Source organism: Pteropus vampyrus, unplaced genomic scaffold (assembly GCF_000151845.1).
Source record: "Pteropus vampyrus isolate Shadow unplaced genomic scaffold, Pvam_2.0 Scaffold130, whole genome shotgun sequence".
Classification (NCBI taxonomy): domain Eukaryota; kingdom Metazoa; phylum Chordata; class Mammalia; order Chiroptera; family Pteropodidae; genus Pteropus; species Pteropus vampyrus.
Window position 1 is genome coordinate 2,033,305 of NW_011888911.1, and position 15,964 is coordinate 2,049,268.

Here is a 15,964-nt window from a genome sequence, read left to right on the forward strand (position 1 = left end):
CCCGCCCCCACCCGCCATTGGCTAGCCTACGTCTACGTAGGTTCTACGCGCCCTCGGGCGGAGTCGGGGAGGGAACCCGCGGCTCTGAGCGGAAGTGTTGCTGAGCCGGTTTCCGGTGCCGCTGGTGTGACGTGTCCCGCGCTTGGCGCAGTAGGAAGCCGCGGCTTTCGCGGCCTCAGTTCCCGGTGCCGCCCCGGCTCCTCTGCCGCTGCCACCATGCTCGACTTCTTCACCATTTTCTCCAAGGGTGGGCTTGTGCTCTGGTGCTTCCAAGGCGTGAGCGACTCCTGCACCGGGCCCGTCAACGCGTTGATTCGTTCCGTGCTGCTGCAGGTACCGTCCCCACGGGGTCAGAACTCCGCGCTCTTCCCCCCGATCCGATCCAGAGCCCCCCTCGACCGATCCTGCCCTCGCACCCACCCCGTCCGCCCCCTCAGACTGGCCGCTCGGTGGTAGCCGGGACTCTACTTCTTTCCTCGGTCCCAGTCAGACTGTCCGGCAACTTGGCGCCTCCCCTTCCCCCTCCGCTTTCTGGGACTCTAGCCGGATTCCGCCTCTTAAGGCTTTCCATTGTTCCCTCTATTCGCCCCTGGCAGCTTGGTTTTTCTCTTGTTTCGAAGCCTGGGTGAGATAGTGAATAGAAAAATGCTTTCTCCAAATGTAAATAGTGTACAGCTGCTAGTAGACCCGATTGTTTATATGACGACTACTTCCCTTTTGGCTCCCACGTGTCTTGCTCACCCTCGAATCTCTACCCCCACCAATTTGGTATCTCCTTTTCTCCCTGGTGCAATGCTAGAGAGCAGTACTCCAACATACTCTTGTCCTGGGACGTTTGCCTTTGGGAGAATGTTTGGTTCTTTCGCAAAGGTAATCGTGGAGGCGCCCAAGTATGGGTTTTCTGGAGATAGTCTGAACTCTGAGATATACTGTCTTTCCAGGAAAGGGGAGGCAACAATTCCTTCACCCATGAGGCACTCACACTCAAGTATAAACTGGACAACCAGTTTGAGCTGGTGTTTGTGGTAAGTGGAAGTATTTTAGAGGGATGATTACATCCTCAACATAGTCCTGATTATTAGGAGAACTCTGATTAATTACATAAGGTGTTATATGATGAAGTAATTGAGAAGACAGAGAGGGTGATGGGTAAAGGGAAGACGCTTCTGGGCCGGGTCAGAGATTGGCTAACCCTCACAGCAGGGAAACCTGCCAGGCAGATGATCCAGTCTCTAGACACCTGGGTTGAGTTGGCATCTCTCTTTTCTGGGCTGGCATGTAAGTGGATCTGTTGGCTCTGTTTCTCCTCTAAACAGGTTGGTTTTCAGAAGATCCTAACACTGACGTATGTAGACAAATTGATAGATGATGTGCACCGGCTGTTTCGGGACAAGTACCGCACAGAAATCCAACAGCAAAGTGCTTTAAGTCTATTGAATGGAACTTTCGATTTCCAAAATGACTTTCTGCGGCTCCTTCGGTGAGAAGCCTCCCTTCTCCAAAATCAATTTTCATGACTTCATGAGCTCCCTTTCTTCCTGAGGGCAGTACAAGAATAGTAAATTATACATTGAAAGACAGTTCTACATTTGCTGCCCAGTTCCAGATACTCTTCTTGGTGTGAGGACAACCCTTTCTCTGGACTTTAACCATTCTCGTTCTCTTAGTGAAGCAGAGGAGAGCAGTAAGATCCGTGCTCCCACTACCATGAAGAAATTTGAAGATTCTGAAAAGGCCAAGAAACCTGTGAGGTCCATGATTGAGACACGTGGTGAAAAGCCTAAGGAAAAAGCAAAGAACAACAAAAAAAAGGGGGCCAAGAAGGAAGGTGAGTTTGAGCTCCTTGGAACTAAAAACTAAGTGGTTTTCTGTCCTTCCCTTTGTCAGTGTGTGCCTACCCTGTGCAAATGCCCACCACCCTATCATCCCCAGTCCTTGTGATGCCCAAGATGTTTGCTCCTAGTTTCTTTAAGGATTTGGAAGACTTTTCCCATCGTCTATTTTGTTGGAATCTGGTCCTTTTTCTCCAGAGAGTTTTCTCCTAACAGGTTTTGATGGCCCTTTGGCTACCAGCAAAGCAGTCCCTGCAGAAAAGTCAGTGGCACCTGAGAATGGAGTAGAACTTTCCAAAGAAGAGCTGATACGCAGGAAGCGAGAGGAGTTCATTCAGAAGCATGGGAAGGGTATGGATAAGTCCAGGTGAGCAATCTAACCTCCATACTGTTATCTATGTTGTAGGCAAGGGAGTTCGTGTCTCTGGCTCTTGGGTGGATGTTTCCTCTCTTGTTTCTCCTCCATCACCCTCTGTGCTGTAACTCTTTGCAGCAAGTCCACAAAGTCAGATGCTCCAAAAGAGAAGGGCAAAAAAGCGCCCCGGGTGTGGGCATTGGGTGGCTGTGCTAACAAGGAAGACTTGGATTATAGCCCTCCTACCACCAATGGAGCCCCGGAAGTTGCCCCGCCTGAGGACATCAACTTGGTAAGAGACAACAGGGGCCAGAGTGAATATCCCGTCGAAAAGAAATTGGGGAGGAAGTAGATACTAGTAGATTAGTACCTTTGAATTGACCGAGGGGATGTGTTACATTTCGAGCTTCCCAAATCAAAAAGACAGAGCAATGTAGATGGTAAATCCTGGGCTTCCTCCCTACCCCTCAGAGCCCTTAGTATTCCTAATTCCATCTCCTTCCTTTCCCCATACTCTGCAGATTCGAGGGACTGGGCCAGGGGGGCAGCTTCAGGATCTGGACTGCAGCAGCTCAGATGATGAAGGGGCCGTTCAAAACTCTACCAAACCTAGGTAAGGGAATTTCAGGTGGCAGGTAGTATGTGTGACTCCAGATTGGATGAGATTTGACTCCTGCCTACTGGCTTTATGTGTATCTGAACACTCTTGTGCCTGCAGTGCTACCAAGGGGACTCTGGGTGGCATGTTTGGGATGCTGAAGGGCCTTGTGAGTTCCAAGAGCTTGAGTCGTGAAGACATGGAATCTGTGCTGGACAAGATGCGTGATCATCTCATTGGTAAGTTCTAAGGAATAGGTGGACTCATATTTATGGGGTAGGAATGGTGGAGAGTAGAACCTAGAGTTGCTCAGCTATATCATCAAGGTTGTTGACTGTTGACATGGCACTCACACTACACCTGTCCCGCTCTCTCTTCAGCTAAGAATGTGGCAGCAGACATTGCAGTCCAGCTGTGTGAATCTGTGGCCAACAAATTGGAAGGGAAGGTGATGGGGACGTTCAGCAGTAAGTATCTCCCTAAACCTGAGAGTGCTTAGGGCATTATGTGTACCAGGAGGTCAGGTCCATTGACCGCCATTTTTAACTAGGTATGTGACTTAGTAAATTCCTTTATCTCTAAACCCCTATCATGTAACTTAGACTCTAAGAGTTAGGAGGATTAAATGGGTCAATACTTATAAAACGTGTAGGACAGTATCAGATACAGTGTGGATCCCTGGGGCAAGATCCTAGTATCATCCAGATCCTAGTTCCCTTAGCTCAGAAAGGTGTCAGGCATTGTTGGAGTACATTCATTAGGTTTCATGGATGCTCCTTCTCCGATCAGCGGTAACTTCTACAGTAAAGCAAGCTCTACAAGAATCCCTGGTGCAGATTCTACAGCCACAGCGTCGTGTAGACATGCTCCGGGATATCATGGATGCCCAGCGTCATCAGCGCCCTTATGTTGTCACCTTCTGTGGGGTTAACGGAGTGGGGAAATCTACTAATCTTGCTAAGGTCAGTGTAGTTCCCCATCTGTCTCAGACACTTCACTCTCTAGGTCTTAGCAACTCTGGTTCTAGGTGACAGTTTCTTTTGTTGCTTTTGCAGATTTCCTTCTGGCTGTTAGAGAACGGCTTCAGTGTCCTCATTGCTGCCTGCGACACATTTCGTGCCGGGGCTGTGGAGCAGCTGCGTACACACACCCGACGTTTGAGTGCCCTACACCCCCCCGAGAATCACGGTGGCCGCACCATGGTGCAGTTGTTTGAAAAGGGCTATGGCAAGGATGCTGCTGGCATTGCCATGGAAGCTATTGCCTTTGGTACAGTTCACAGAAATTGTGGGAGCTTTTCTGGGCCCCTTTCCTCCTTGGGTTCCCTTAAAATGTGCTGAGGATCAGGGTTATCCTGCTACCAACTTACTGCTCAATAACAAGCTAGGATTTCTGCTTTGGGTAATAAGTGTAGTTGTAGGCAAAGGTAATATATCCCAACTGAGGAAACCTCTAATCATCTTTATCATACTGCCATCCTTTTTTCTGAACATGCTTGATGGACAAGCTTAGATTTCTTTTCCCATACTACCTTATAACCAGATCCAGAGCCCAAGAAAGTAAACGGATAGACTTTTAATATAGCCCGGCTAGGACGTCTTAAGGGGAATCTGGAAATAAGCATGTTTTGAGTTGACGTTTTTTTCTCTCTAGCACGTAATCAGGGCTTTGATGTGGTGCTGGTGGACACAGCTGGCCGTATGCAAGACAATGCCCCTCTGATGACTGCCCTGGCCAAGCTCATTACCGTCAACACACCCGACTTGGTGCTGTTTGTGGGGGAGGCCTTAGTAGGCAATGAGGCTGTGGATCAACTGGTGAGGGCTAGGGCCTGGTTCTGTTTCCAGCCTCAGCTCTGGATAGTTAAGTGCTTCTTATACTTATACCCCATTTTTCCTTTCCAGGTCAAGTTCAACAGAGCCTTGGCTGACCATTCTATGGCTCAGACACCTCGGCTCATTGATGGCATTGTCCTTACCAAATTTGATACCATTGATGACAAGGTAAATATGAACAACACAGGACATTGTGATTTGGTGGGGGTGGGAGGGTGGGCATCCTTCATAAGGGAGCTGAAGCTATGGTGGCTGAAAAGCCCCCCGTTACTGAGGGAATGAAAAAGGTGCCTTGAGTTGATTGGCTACCCCTTTCTCCACTTCAGGTGGGAGCTGCTATTTCTATGACCTACATCACAAGCAAACCCATTGTGTTTGTGGGCACTGGCCAGACCTACTGCGACCTACGCAGTCTCAACGCCAAGGCTGTGGTGGCTGCCCTCATGAAGGCTTAACGTGGCTCTTGCCTAATACCAAATCACTGCTTCCCCCCAAAGCCCATTCCTGTATCAAGAATGTTCTTTAGAGTGTGTGAGCAACTTGTCTTCAGTGTAGTACAAAGGTAGAGCGTGAGGAGCTCCTGGGGTGTGCAGCTCCTCCTATCCCTACTCCCTGTTCACCCAGCCTCCATCTGTAAGGAGAGCTTAATCATGTTACAGTCACCGCCCATTGCTCCCCACTCCTGCCATGGGCCTCCCCTTCCTACTCAGGCATCCCCTTCACTCTGCCTATAGACTAGGTCTCATTACAGTTTTGACCAATGGTTGGAAGATCCAACACCAGAACGTTGCTAATTAGTGTGGTCATAGGGATGTCTGAGCACGAGCAGTTTGAAGCCCAGCTCCCCAGCTGTTAGATTAAGAGACCTCCAGATCCAGCTCTGGGTCTTGAGTGACATTTCTCCCTGGGCTACATAGTTTTCAGGTCCTTGGGCCCGGATGTCACACTGGCAGTGTATGACCTGTTCTTAATTGCTGCTAATTCTTATGATGACCCCTATCCCCGTGATTTGTTACAAATGAACAAGAGAAGAGTCCTGGCTTCCCTCAGAAAGAAGGGGAGCTGAGCTGCAGTGTTGCATTGGGCTTCTCAGCCTTCCAGCTCTTCCCCAAGCCCAGAACCCAGATATAAACTTTGCATGTTCCCTTTCCTGGGAGAAAACCACCTGTTAGAAGGGTATCACATTGCCTGCTCCCCATTTCTCCCTGAGCGGACCCTGGCTTTTCCGCCTCCTCTCTACAGTGCCTGGTAGACAAGTGCTACGTTGAAGAATACAAACCTCTTGTTGAGACTTGTCCTGTAGCTTGGTATTACAGATGTGCTATTAGTGCAATAAAGTGAAGGCTGTCTGCCCAGAGAAATACATAATTTATATAAGAAAATAAATTTCATAAATAAATTGCCTTTCAGTCTTGGAGTTACTTTATAGAAGATTCAAAACCAAAATCCCACATCACACTAACTAGGGTTTATGGTAAGAACGGAAGGAAAGAGCAGGAATTGATAATGATGAAGAATCAGGTAAAAATTAATGGCTGTCCTGAGAATGAGATTACTCCTCCCCCAAATGAAAGAATAGAACTTTTAAAAGTTAAATTGAGTTAGAAAAATTAGGCTTGTTATTACCATTGCAGGTTAGAAGTTTTCTAAAGTGACCCTAAAAGTAGAACCAGGGCCCTGGGAAGTAAATGAACAAGCTTTTAATACAGCTCAGGTATGTAAAATACTGTACACTGTAAAAGATCTAGAAAACTAGAGCTTCAAGTCTTGTTTTAAAAAAAGCCATTAAGCTTAATTGAAAAAACCAAGTATAGAGTACAAAACAGCAACAAGGGCCATGGCGATTCCACAGCATCTAGATCCCAAGTCCTTCATGCAGAGCTGCAGCCTCAGTCAGTGGCTTTCACACTGATCTGCTGTGTGGACACAGGCATGTCCAGCCTGGGAGTGGGATGGGGGGCTGCATCTGGGTCCCGTTGTCACTTGTTTATTCTTGAACTGGAACAGGCCGCATAAGATCAAGAACCATTTGGCATTGAGGATTAAGTTGGAAGTTCCCCCCACCCCCCACTCTACCCCCAACCTTCAACCTCTGGGTTTTGGTTTTTCCCAGGAGCTGTGTTGGGTTCTTATACGTTTACTGTTGAACACTGTCCACAGTAGGGCCTTACAGCTTGGTCTAATGGTGATGACTTTTCTAGCCTTCTCATGTACTGCAATCTGTGGAGAGAAGAAAAGGTAAAGGGTAATAGGGAGTTTCACAAAACAGGTTTACATATCTAAAGCTGCAAATACTTAGGTCAGGCTTAACCCTTCAGAAGACAAGACATGAGATACTAGGAATCTTGTAAGAGACTTGACAGGAAAATAGAGAATCCTTACCAGGTACGAGAGGTACGTAATTATTCTCAAAGGTCTTAACTAAGTCAGGCACACATTTTCTGACGAAAATTGACAAACGGAACAGGAAATAGTATCTCACCTCTTATTTCACTGTGTGCTGCAGATGAGCCATTTAGCTGACCGTCTCTCACCACCCCTGCTGAATAGGATGCATATTAGTATCATGTTAGACTGAAACGCCAAAACTATTAATAGCAGAAAACCAACCACCCAAAAGGAGATGAAAGCACATGTTCTAACTAATAAGCAGACTGGCATTATTTCATAATGAACACATTATAGAGATGAAGCGGGGAAAATAAAACAGTAAGGTCCCTGAGTGCACTAACACTGCTTATAAACAAAACGTTTTACATAGGCAAAGTGTGTCTGCTGTCCCTAACTGGTCCAGAAGGCCAAGTTTAGGGGAAAAAAATCGGTCTGATCAGCGGTGGGGAGCAGCATGCAAGTGAGCAAATTCAACCAAGTGAAACAGTGCAAAGTAGCAGATACTCCCACAATAGAAAATGGAGTAGATCTGCACTGTCCAATACAATGCCATTAGCCACATGTGGCTAGTTTTACATGAAAAATTCTCTTCCTCTGTCACACTAACCTCATTTTAAATATATTCAATAGCCACATGTGGCATGTGGTTACTGGACAGCAAAGATTATAGAGATAAATTTATATCACTGCAGAAAATTCTATCGGACAGCAGTGGGATAAATAATGGTGTAGGAAAGAATATAAAACATGGAAGAATATGGCCAATTACAGTATAAATAAAAGGCACAGCAACCTCTAAAATGTTCATGCCCTTTGACCTAGTATCTACACTGAAAACATCCTAAAGAAATTGGCAGAAGGAAAAACTAAGGATGAAAATATTCATTCCAACAGTTCTTAGAAGAAACTAGAGAAAATTAGAAGTTGCCTAACATAAGGAAATAATTGGGTAAACTATAACAAGGGTCCCCCCCACCCCCAAGCTGTAGACCAGTACTGGTCTGTGGCATTAGGAACCGGGCCGCACAGCAGGAGATGAGCGGCACACACTAGCAAGAGAAGCTTCATCTGTATTTGCAGCACCAGCATCACCGCCTCGGCTCCACCTCAGATCATCAGGCATTAGATTCTCATAGGAGTTCTTGTCCTGGTACCAAAAAGACTGGGGACCACTTGACTATAACATCCACACTGGATTATAACAGTCATTAAAAATAGTGGTTATGAGAACTGTAGCCGTGTGGGAAATTGTATGATGTACCACTGACTAAAAAAATTACCAAGACTATACGTACACTGTTTACAACTATGAAAAAATGCATAGGGAAAATTGTTCATTGGAAATACACCTAAACAACTGCTTGCATTACGGTAATGAAGTTTATAAAAGAATTATTTTTCTTTTTCTTATTACTTGATTTTTTTTTTTAAATAAATGTACTAGATCCTACAGACTCTTTTGAACCCAAGTAATTTTTACTATACAAAAATGAGCCCATAGCACAATACCAGGTATATAGCGAATGCTCGGTGTTAAAACAGCAGTAGCAGACCTCTTACCTCTTATGCATCTACAGATAAAAACATAACCAATGATAGCAGATAAGCTTGACTTGTCTCAAAATGAAACGTTTTTAACCCAAAGCTGTTCTGCTAGATTTCATATCACAAGCTCAGCTGACCATTCTAACAAAGCCTCTTCGCCATAATGAAAATCCCAGAATGCCTAATTAGGGATAACTCTGGGGAAAGCCACTCCTAGTAGGAAGCCTACACAGCTAGCTAATAAAAGGTTTTGTGCCACTCTACAATACTTAAGACGATTTTGATTAAGGAAAAATTTAGTGTAACAGAAACGGCTGTCCAGAGAGATTATGTTATTTTCAGTTTTAGCATTTTCCCTGGGTAGATCTCAGAATGTAGATCAAAAGAAATATGTAGAGCTTGAGTATGTACCTCCTGTTTAATGAATGTGCCCAATAAGGAAAGTACTAAGTGTAGGTAAATAGCAGAACAGACAGTGCAGGACATCAGAAAACATCCCCAAGAAAGAACAGCAAAGTGTTTTCACAAAAGAGAGAAACCAAAAGATTTGTCTACAGAGAAAGGAAAGACATGTTCTTCAGTATTCAGTTACGGTGATGTTAAGAGTTTGTGGGATTTCTCATTACCGAGAATTGCACTCAAAGTAATTTGATTCAGAAAAGATAGCCGGGAATGATTGTAAGATTTAGGGAAAGTTCTCTATATATTAAGTTACCTGTACTATAACAGACCCCCTAAGATGCATTCAGATTGACTATGAAAATCCATATTAACACACGACTTTTCAAGAACATTCTACATACAACAGCAACGTTTCTTTGGACCTGGGTGGTGAATCAGAATGGCCATGTCCTGGGGCCTGCCTTTACTCAAAGTAAGGTTTTAAAAAGCATTCTTCAATTTAGCTGATATCAAAAAAGTTTTGCATTTTGTAGGGTACCTGGGAACTTCCCTGGAGTCAATAAACAGAACCTTTTCCTCCATTTGGCTTTTTTGTTAGAACCTGGAGGTAAAACGTCAATGAGTAGTACCCCCAACCTCTAACTTTAATGCCACCCTAACTGTGTCCAAATATTTTTGAAGTGTTTGTTTATTTATAAAGATAATGCATAATCATTGTAGAAAATACTAATATAAACAAAATGTTTTAAAAACCCCTTAAATCCTACAGCATAAAGAGAACCACAGTTAATTTAGGAAACATTGCAGATACTTTCCTATACATACACACAAAAAAACAGAATAATCTATAATTTTGTATGAATGGGACTGACCATGGTGGTATTTTCCAACCTGCCCTTTTTTTTTTCTTCACTCACAATATCATGTCTCTGACATCTTTTTGGACAAAGAAAGTTTCCTTTTTATGGCTTCGTTGTAGTTGATCAAATAAATGGTGTATTTATAGAATTTCCTATAAAGTGGAACATTTTAGGTTGCTTCCAATTTTTTTCCATTATACAACCACACCTATTTATCTTTGTGCAATTGTCCAATGATCTCTAGGAGAAATTTCTCTAAAGATAAATTGTATTGAGTGGGGCTTCTGGGTAAAAGGTTTTTAAATTTTGAACATGAATATATTTCTTTCCTCACAGCCTTAGCCAAAACTGAGTTAGCATTCTTTTCTATTTTGAAATCTAAATTCTAATAGCATTTCACTGATAACTAGTGGGGCTGAATTTTTTTCATTCTTCCTACTTCTATATAGAAGTGCTAGAATATCCCTTTGTCTATTTTCCTCCTATCCAAATGGAATTTAGTCTAACTTAAAAACTAACCATGATCTCCCTTCATAATTTGGTTAAGATGATATTCCTCATCTTGATAATGATTTTACCCATCACAAAGACACAAATGGCTGAAAGCTTTTGCGTTCAGATCCCTCTCGGTCTCAAATCACACCTTACCTGTTCTACCCCTTGTGGAGATCTCACAGGTCAGCCGCTTGAAATATTCTGGAAGATCAGCATATTCATTTCCATAGGAGATGACCTTAATCCCTTTGTCCAGCATGTTTTCTCGAAGCTTCTTGAACTCATCCACATCTCCTCTCCGAACCAGCATGAAATGTTCTAAGTCAGATTTATGCTTGACGGCCTCCAGAAAAAGGGCCTGGAAAGTGGTGTCATCCACAGTCCAGCCACAACCCAGGAAAAGAAATGACTTGTTTTCATAGAGTTTCTGAATCTCTCTCTTGCAGGAAAAGAAACAACATGTTAATGATACCGTGAAGACACACACACAGCATGTCTGAAGAAAAAATGTCTACAGGGTCTCATAACTGCTACTTTTAGCAGACTGTGATGACCATTTAACCAAGATTTAAGAGGGTAGTTAAGTCCCCAAGTCTGACCTTTTTATTGTTTATTACTATAACTTGATTGGTCTAAAATTTATCTTTACCTGGCATTCTCCTATAGGCTCTCTATTCAGGGTTTCACTGGGTTGACACTGGTCTACTGACCTTGCAGTGTATTTTTTAGATCTATGTGCCCAGAGGCCATAAGGTAATAAGTAGGTCTTCAATATATCTTATTCTTTCCATTTTCTGAACCATATTTGCCTTTTTTGCCTTACAATATGAATGATGGACTGTCACTGAAGATAATCTCATCACCAGATTTTCTCAAAGGAAGCCTGATACTTAGAACATCAATATGTATCTGTGTATATGTATGTATCTATACATATACAAATAAATAAATATAAAAACATTAGAAATGATTTTGCTTAAGAGATCACTCTGTCAATGGTAGATGTAGTTCCAATAGATGTCAGGGAAAGAATAGGTGAAAAAAAAATGTTACCCTTTAGAAAACATCACATTTTCTTTTGCCACATCATGTAAAGACAATCACTCTAATTGACCCACTCATGAAAATAGCCAGTATATACTGTTTGCAGCATTTGAGGCCAGTGAATATCACTGGCCACAAAGTGTCTTGGTTTGAACATGGATGTGTGAGCAAATTTAAAACTTGCATCCCTAAAGATCAAGAAGCTTTTTCACAAAAAAGAAAACCTCCATTTTATCACCCAATTTTTTTCCCAACGTTTTCACTAGCCATAAGTTTGAATAAGTGTGGTTAATTCAATAAAAGCCCAAAACAATTTATACAAAATCTCTTTAGAATCTATGTTCTAGTAGTGACTGGTCAGTAAAAAGCTATAAAATTACTACTGGCATAGAGAAGATTGATACTATAATAAACGAAAATGAAAAGAGGTAATAATGTATTCTTTATGTGTGAAGATGATGGCAATGACAGAGTGCCACCAGCTGACTGTCAATCAAAAACAGAAAAACCCTACAGCTCGATACCTGAAGAGTACATTTCCTAAGATGACATGCACACCCACAAGCTGAGAAGCACGGGAAACAAAGTCTGACCTTCCAATTTTTAAAGAAACATTATCTCCTGAAGACCAACGGTACATTTAGAGGTTTCCCAGGAAGGCTTTCTCAAGACCAGCAAGATCGGCATCACTCACCATAACTTCAGTATTCCTGAGCACATTCTGATAGCCAGCAGGATGAAGGACGATGCCACTAGGGTTGGTGTAGACCCCATGGATGTGTAACACGCTCAGCTTCCTCTTCTCCTGAGCCCACTCTAGGACCTGCACAACACAAATATAGCTCACTCAGGTTGGCATGGCTGAGCACTTGCTTCAAGGTCCCAGTGGGTAAGAGGACTAGGCTTCTGACATAACTCTCCAGCTTCATGATATCACAGAGCAAGAATGTAAATCTCGATGTGGCCTCCCTTTCCATTTCAGACATGACTGTTAGTACTGATGGCAGCCAAGTCTGGTGATTTCTCTTTGAAAGTTAGAATCAAAAATTAGAATTTGTCATCATTTGCAGAAACAACAGGGACTCTTTCTATTGGTGACATACATGAGAACTATGATGTCCTGTTTCAGTAACAATCCTCAAGATATCAAGCCTGTACCCATGCCTTTGTGTAGTCCCTTTTCACACTCACTCCAGGTTTTGGCCACATGGCTTGCTTTAGCCAATGGGGCATTAACAAACACAACACAAGCAGAAGCTTCAAAGAGTCTGGCACAACGAGTCTTATTTCTCTTTTGCTGCTTTTGGAACTAAGCTACCATGTGAAGGAGCCTGGGCTAGCCTGCTAAAGATGTAGGGTCCAGACAACTGCCTGAACCAACAGACATGGAAGTGAGGCCATCTTGGAACACTCAGCCATGGTTTGGCCACCAGAAGATTGCGGCCACGGGGGTAATCACGATACAGCAGAACAGCAGCCTGCTGAGCCCAGCTCAAATCACTAATTCATATCATCGTGGGCAAATGAAATGTTGTTTTAAGCCACAAAGTTTCAAGGTAGTTTCTTGTGTAGCAACTGATAAGCAATAAAAGAATCACTTCAGTCACCTCTGAGTTACCTAAAGGATATCAAAGAAGAACAGTCATTTAGATGACAATGGTAACAATAGCCACCTGAATTCCATAGTTTCATTTTCCTCAAGGACTTGAGACAATATACATTTATTTGTATAACATTCTAGAGAAATAAAGTATGAATTAGGAAAAATAGTCAAGAGGCACAGAGACTTAGAATTTGAATACTACTAGGCCCCACTCTGACTATCAGTCAGTGGCTTTAACAAGTAAACTTCAATATTGCCCTTAATGTGGACTAAAAATACAAAGCAAATCTCGAGGCCCCGGGATGGAAATGAGAAGAAAAATGTCAAGTCTGACAGATATCCTTAACTTTGGAAAGGCCTGATGCTTCTGACGCTGGTCAGGGTCTTTGGAGATTTTATCAGAGACAGCATGGATACTGTTCCTAGCCATTAATTTCTGAATTTCATTCAATCATTCATTAATTCAAAAAAAATATTTACTAAGCACCTACTATGCACCAGGTACTATCTTAGACATTAAGGTAAGAAAGGCTGACATGGTACCTGGTTAGGTGGGAGCTGCCATTCCAGTGGGGCAAATAGCCAGAAAACAAACCAAGATAAACAATGAAAGTCTCAGTAAGGGCTATGAAAGAAATGGACAAAGATGTAAGGGTGGGTCCCTCTTAAATATGATGGTCAGAGAAGGCCTCTCACAGGAGGTGACAGTTCAGATTTAATAGGTGAAGAAAGAGCTGGCCATACAAAGCATGGGGTAGCAGGTGGAAAACATTCCAGCCAGAGAAAATCAATCTTCATGGCACCATTTCTAAATTTGATTTCCTTTTAAAACCTGGCTTTGAGGTCAGCAAAATTACAAGAGTGGTATCACAGCTACTCCTTTAGCAGAAGCAGTACTGTGCTGATGAAAGCCAGTGGTGAATCTCTTGCCTATCCAAACTCTATTTAGCTGGGCTCTTAATTTGGACACAGAGGCAGGCTCCTGGGAAAACAAAGTATAGAAGGAAAATTATAAAAACTACAGAGCAGGACAAATAAGACCTGGTGGTGACTCACAATCTATTTTCTTTTTTCTTCACTCATTATGTCTTTGACATCTTTTTATGGCAATGAAAACATTTTTCCTTTTATGGCTTCCCCGTATTTCAATCAATACATGTTGGTATAGCTATAGAATTTCCTATTGGTGCTCGATTTCAAATTACAAACTCAGGTGACCATTCTAATAAAGCCTCATTTCTTTAGTTGACATAGATCAACATCTATAATTCAATATTATGGTAGATAGCTTAGGTATAGTATAGCCTACAATAAAAAAAAAAGTCTGCTGAGGCTTTCACTGATTAACCTCAGCCCAGCTATCACCTGGCCTGAAAGTTGCTCTTCCAGACATCATAAAGTGTTTTCATACATTTCCAGATGGAGCTGGCATAAAGAATATATTCTAAGAGAGAATTCTAAATCAGTATTACACCCACCTGATATTATCAGATGTTCAAGAGACCTAATACTTCAATTGACTTCTTATAGTCTTGCTTTAAAATTGAGTGAAATTGTCAAAACTCACAGAACTGAACACTTTTAAGATCTGTGTATTTTACTGTATATTGATTTTTATCTCAAAAAAGAAAAAGTAAAAAGGACGAAAATCTAATAAGCAGGGACAAGAATCTTCCTTTCTATCTCTATGTAAATATCAGCACTGCACAATGTCCCAACTAAAAAACTCTGTCCAATAAAGATACAATCCACTAGCCTTAAGAAGTGACTAATTCTTTACATTTTACCTTTTTCTCATCAGTAAGGTCAAGGGATTCAAGTTGTTTTCCCTGATCTGCTGCATACAGTTCCAGCAGATTGTCGAAGTTTGTAGTCAATACCAGGGCTCCATTTTCCATCAGGTGGAGAACTGACTGCAGCAGCTGTTTTCCAGAGTCTTCCATCTTTGATTCCAAGTCATCAAATACTTCATATAAACAGTCCTTGAAAAACGTGGACCGAACATTACTAGTACGCTGCGGAGAGATTTGAAAGAAAAATTGATGCTATGTGTTTTGGTAGGTCATTTGTCTTAATTACAGTAATAGTGAATTTTTGAAGAATACTTTGTACTTAAAATAGGGGTAATATATTGTCTACTTCGCAGGGTTGGTTATAAGGAAAACAGGATGATACATGCCAAGTGCCTAGAATAAAGCCTAGCACAAAGCAAGTGATCAGCACTATGACATCACATGCAAACAAGTACAAGCTCTCTAAATGAGCATTTTTATAGAATGAAGAAAATGGGCACAGCCGAGAGATGTTAAGTCACTACCAGGACTAAAGGAAAAAGCATAGCACCAACTACCCTCTAATTAGGACTCAGTTAAGAAGACAATGTGTGCTTTCATAAATCTTTAACTAAGGAATAACTAAGAAAACACACTTTTAGCACTTCTTTTTCTAATCCTACTCACTTTTAACAGATGCTTTTTGATTTAGATGCTTATGCTATGGATGCTTATGGGAAAACTGCTTACCCTCTGTTTCTTCCCTTGCATAATTCAGCAATTTCTGTACAGGTTTGGTAGGAAGAATACTTAGTATTTAATAAAGGCTATCAAAAATCTGCATTTTGCAACTGTTAAAAATTTCAAGCACTAGTCAGTTCTAAACAGTCTTACTTCTTTTTTATTTGGTCCTCCCCACCCCAGACTCCTATTTCTTAACATATGGTTTATCTAAATAACTGCTTTCCCAGATTCGTTTTAAATATATGTAAACATCTCTGAGGACTAACCTCAGTGGGCAGTTGGCTTTAAAACTTAAAAGAAAAAGTGGCCTCTGGGACAAAAGGAATCTGAAAGGGTAAGTAACTATAATGCACTATAATATCTGATTCCTAACCTATTCCTGCAATACCATTTCATAATATCAGAACAAGAATTCGTTCTTAAAGGCCCCAATATTTCCCATTCAAACCCTATGTAACTGTACTTAGCTGCTAGATAATAGATAATTA

The 15,964-nt window shown here is 42.1% G+C and overlaps 2 protein-coding genes across 5 annotated transcripts in view; one reads left to right on the forward strand and one right to left on the reverse strand.

Annotated features, from left to right (window-relative positions):
- Nucleotides 1-45: 45 nt before the first annotated feature.
- SRPRA (SRP receptor alpha subunit) lies at nucleotides 46-6,024 on the forward strand. The gene is made up of 14 exons (XM_011367091.2): nucleotides 46-333; nucleotides 942-1,025; nucleotides 1,317-1,480; nucleotides 1,668-1,828; nucleotides 2,049-2,199; nucleotides 2,326-2,479; nucleotides 2,709-2,800; nucleotides 2,906-3,024; nucleotides 3,166-3,252; nucleotides 3,575-3,747; nucleotides 3,841-4,054; nucleotides 4,439-4,602; nucleotides 4,690-4,788; nucleotides 4,947-6,024. The coding sequence occupies exons 1-14, from the start codon at nucleotides 217-219 to the stop codon at nucleotides 5,073-5,075; spliced, it is 1,908 nt and encodes a 635-aa protein (XP_011365393.1). The 5' UTR covers nucleotides 46-216; the 3' UTR covers nucleotides 5,076-6,024.
- The window catches only part of FAM118B (family with sequence similarity 118 member B), a 54,662-nt gene continuing 44,722 nt past the window's right edge, over nucleotides 6,025-15,964 (reverse strand). For 2 of the 4 annotated variants that reach the window (XM_011367093.2, XM_023534736.1), the window contains 5 exons: nucleotides 14,748-14,975; nucleotides 12,052-12,180; nucleotides 10,467-10,752; nucleotides 7,103-7,162; nucleotides 6,025-6,840 (listed from right to left, as the gene is read on the reverse strand). In XM_011367093.2, coding sequence (XP_011365395.1) covers nucleotides 6,827-6,840; nucleotides 7,103-7,162; nucleotides 10,467-10,752; nucleotides 12,052-12,180; nucleotides 14,748-14,975 — 717 coding nt within the window. In that variant the 3' untranslated portion in view covers nucleotides 6,025-6,826. The remainder of the gene's footprint in view (nucleotides 6,841-7,102; nucleotides 7,163-10,466; nucleotides 10,753-12,051; nucleotides 12,181-14,747; nucleotides 14,976-15,964) is intronic. The other 2 variants (XM_011367097.2, XM_011367096.2) reach the window with 2 other exon arrangements.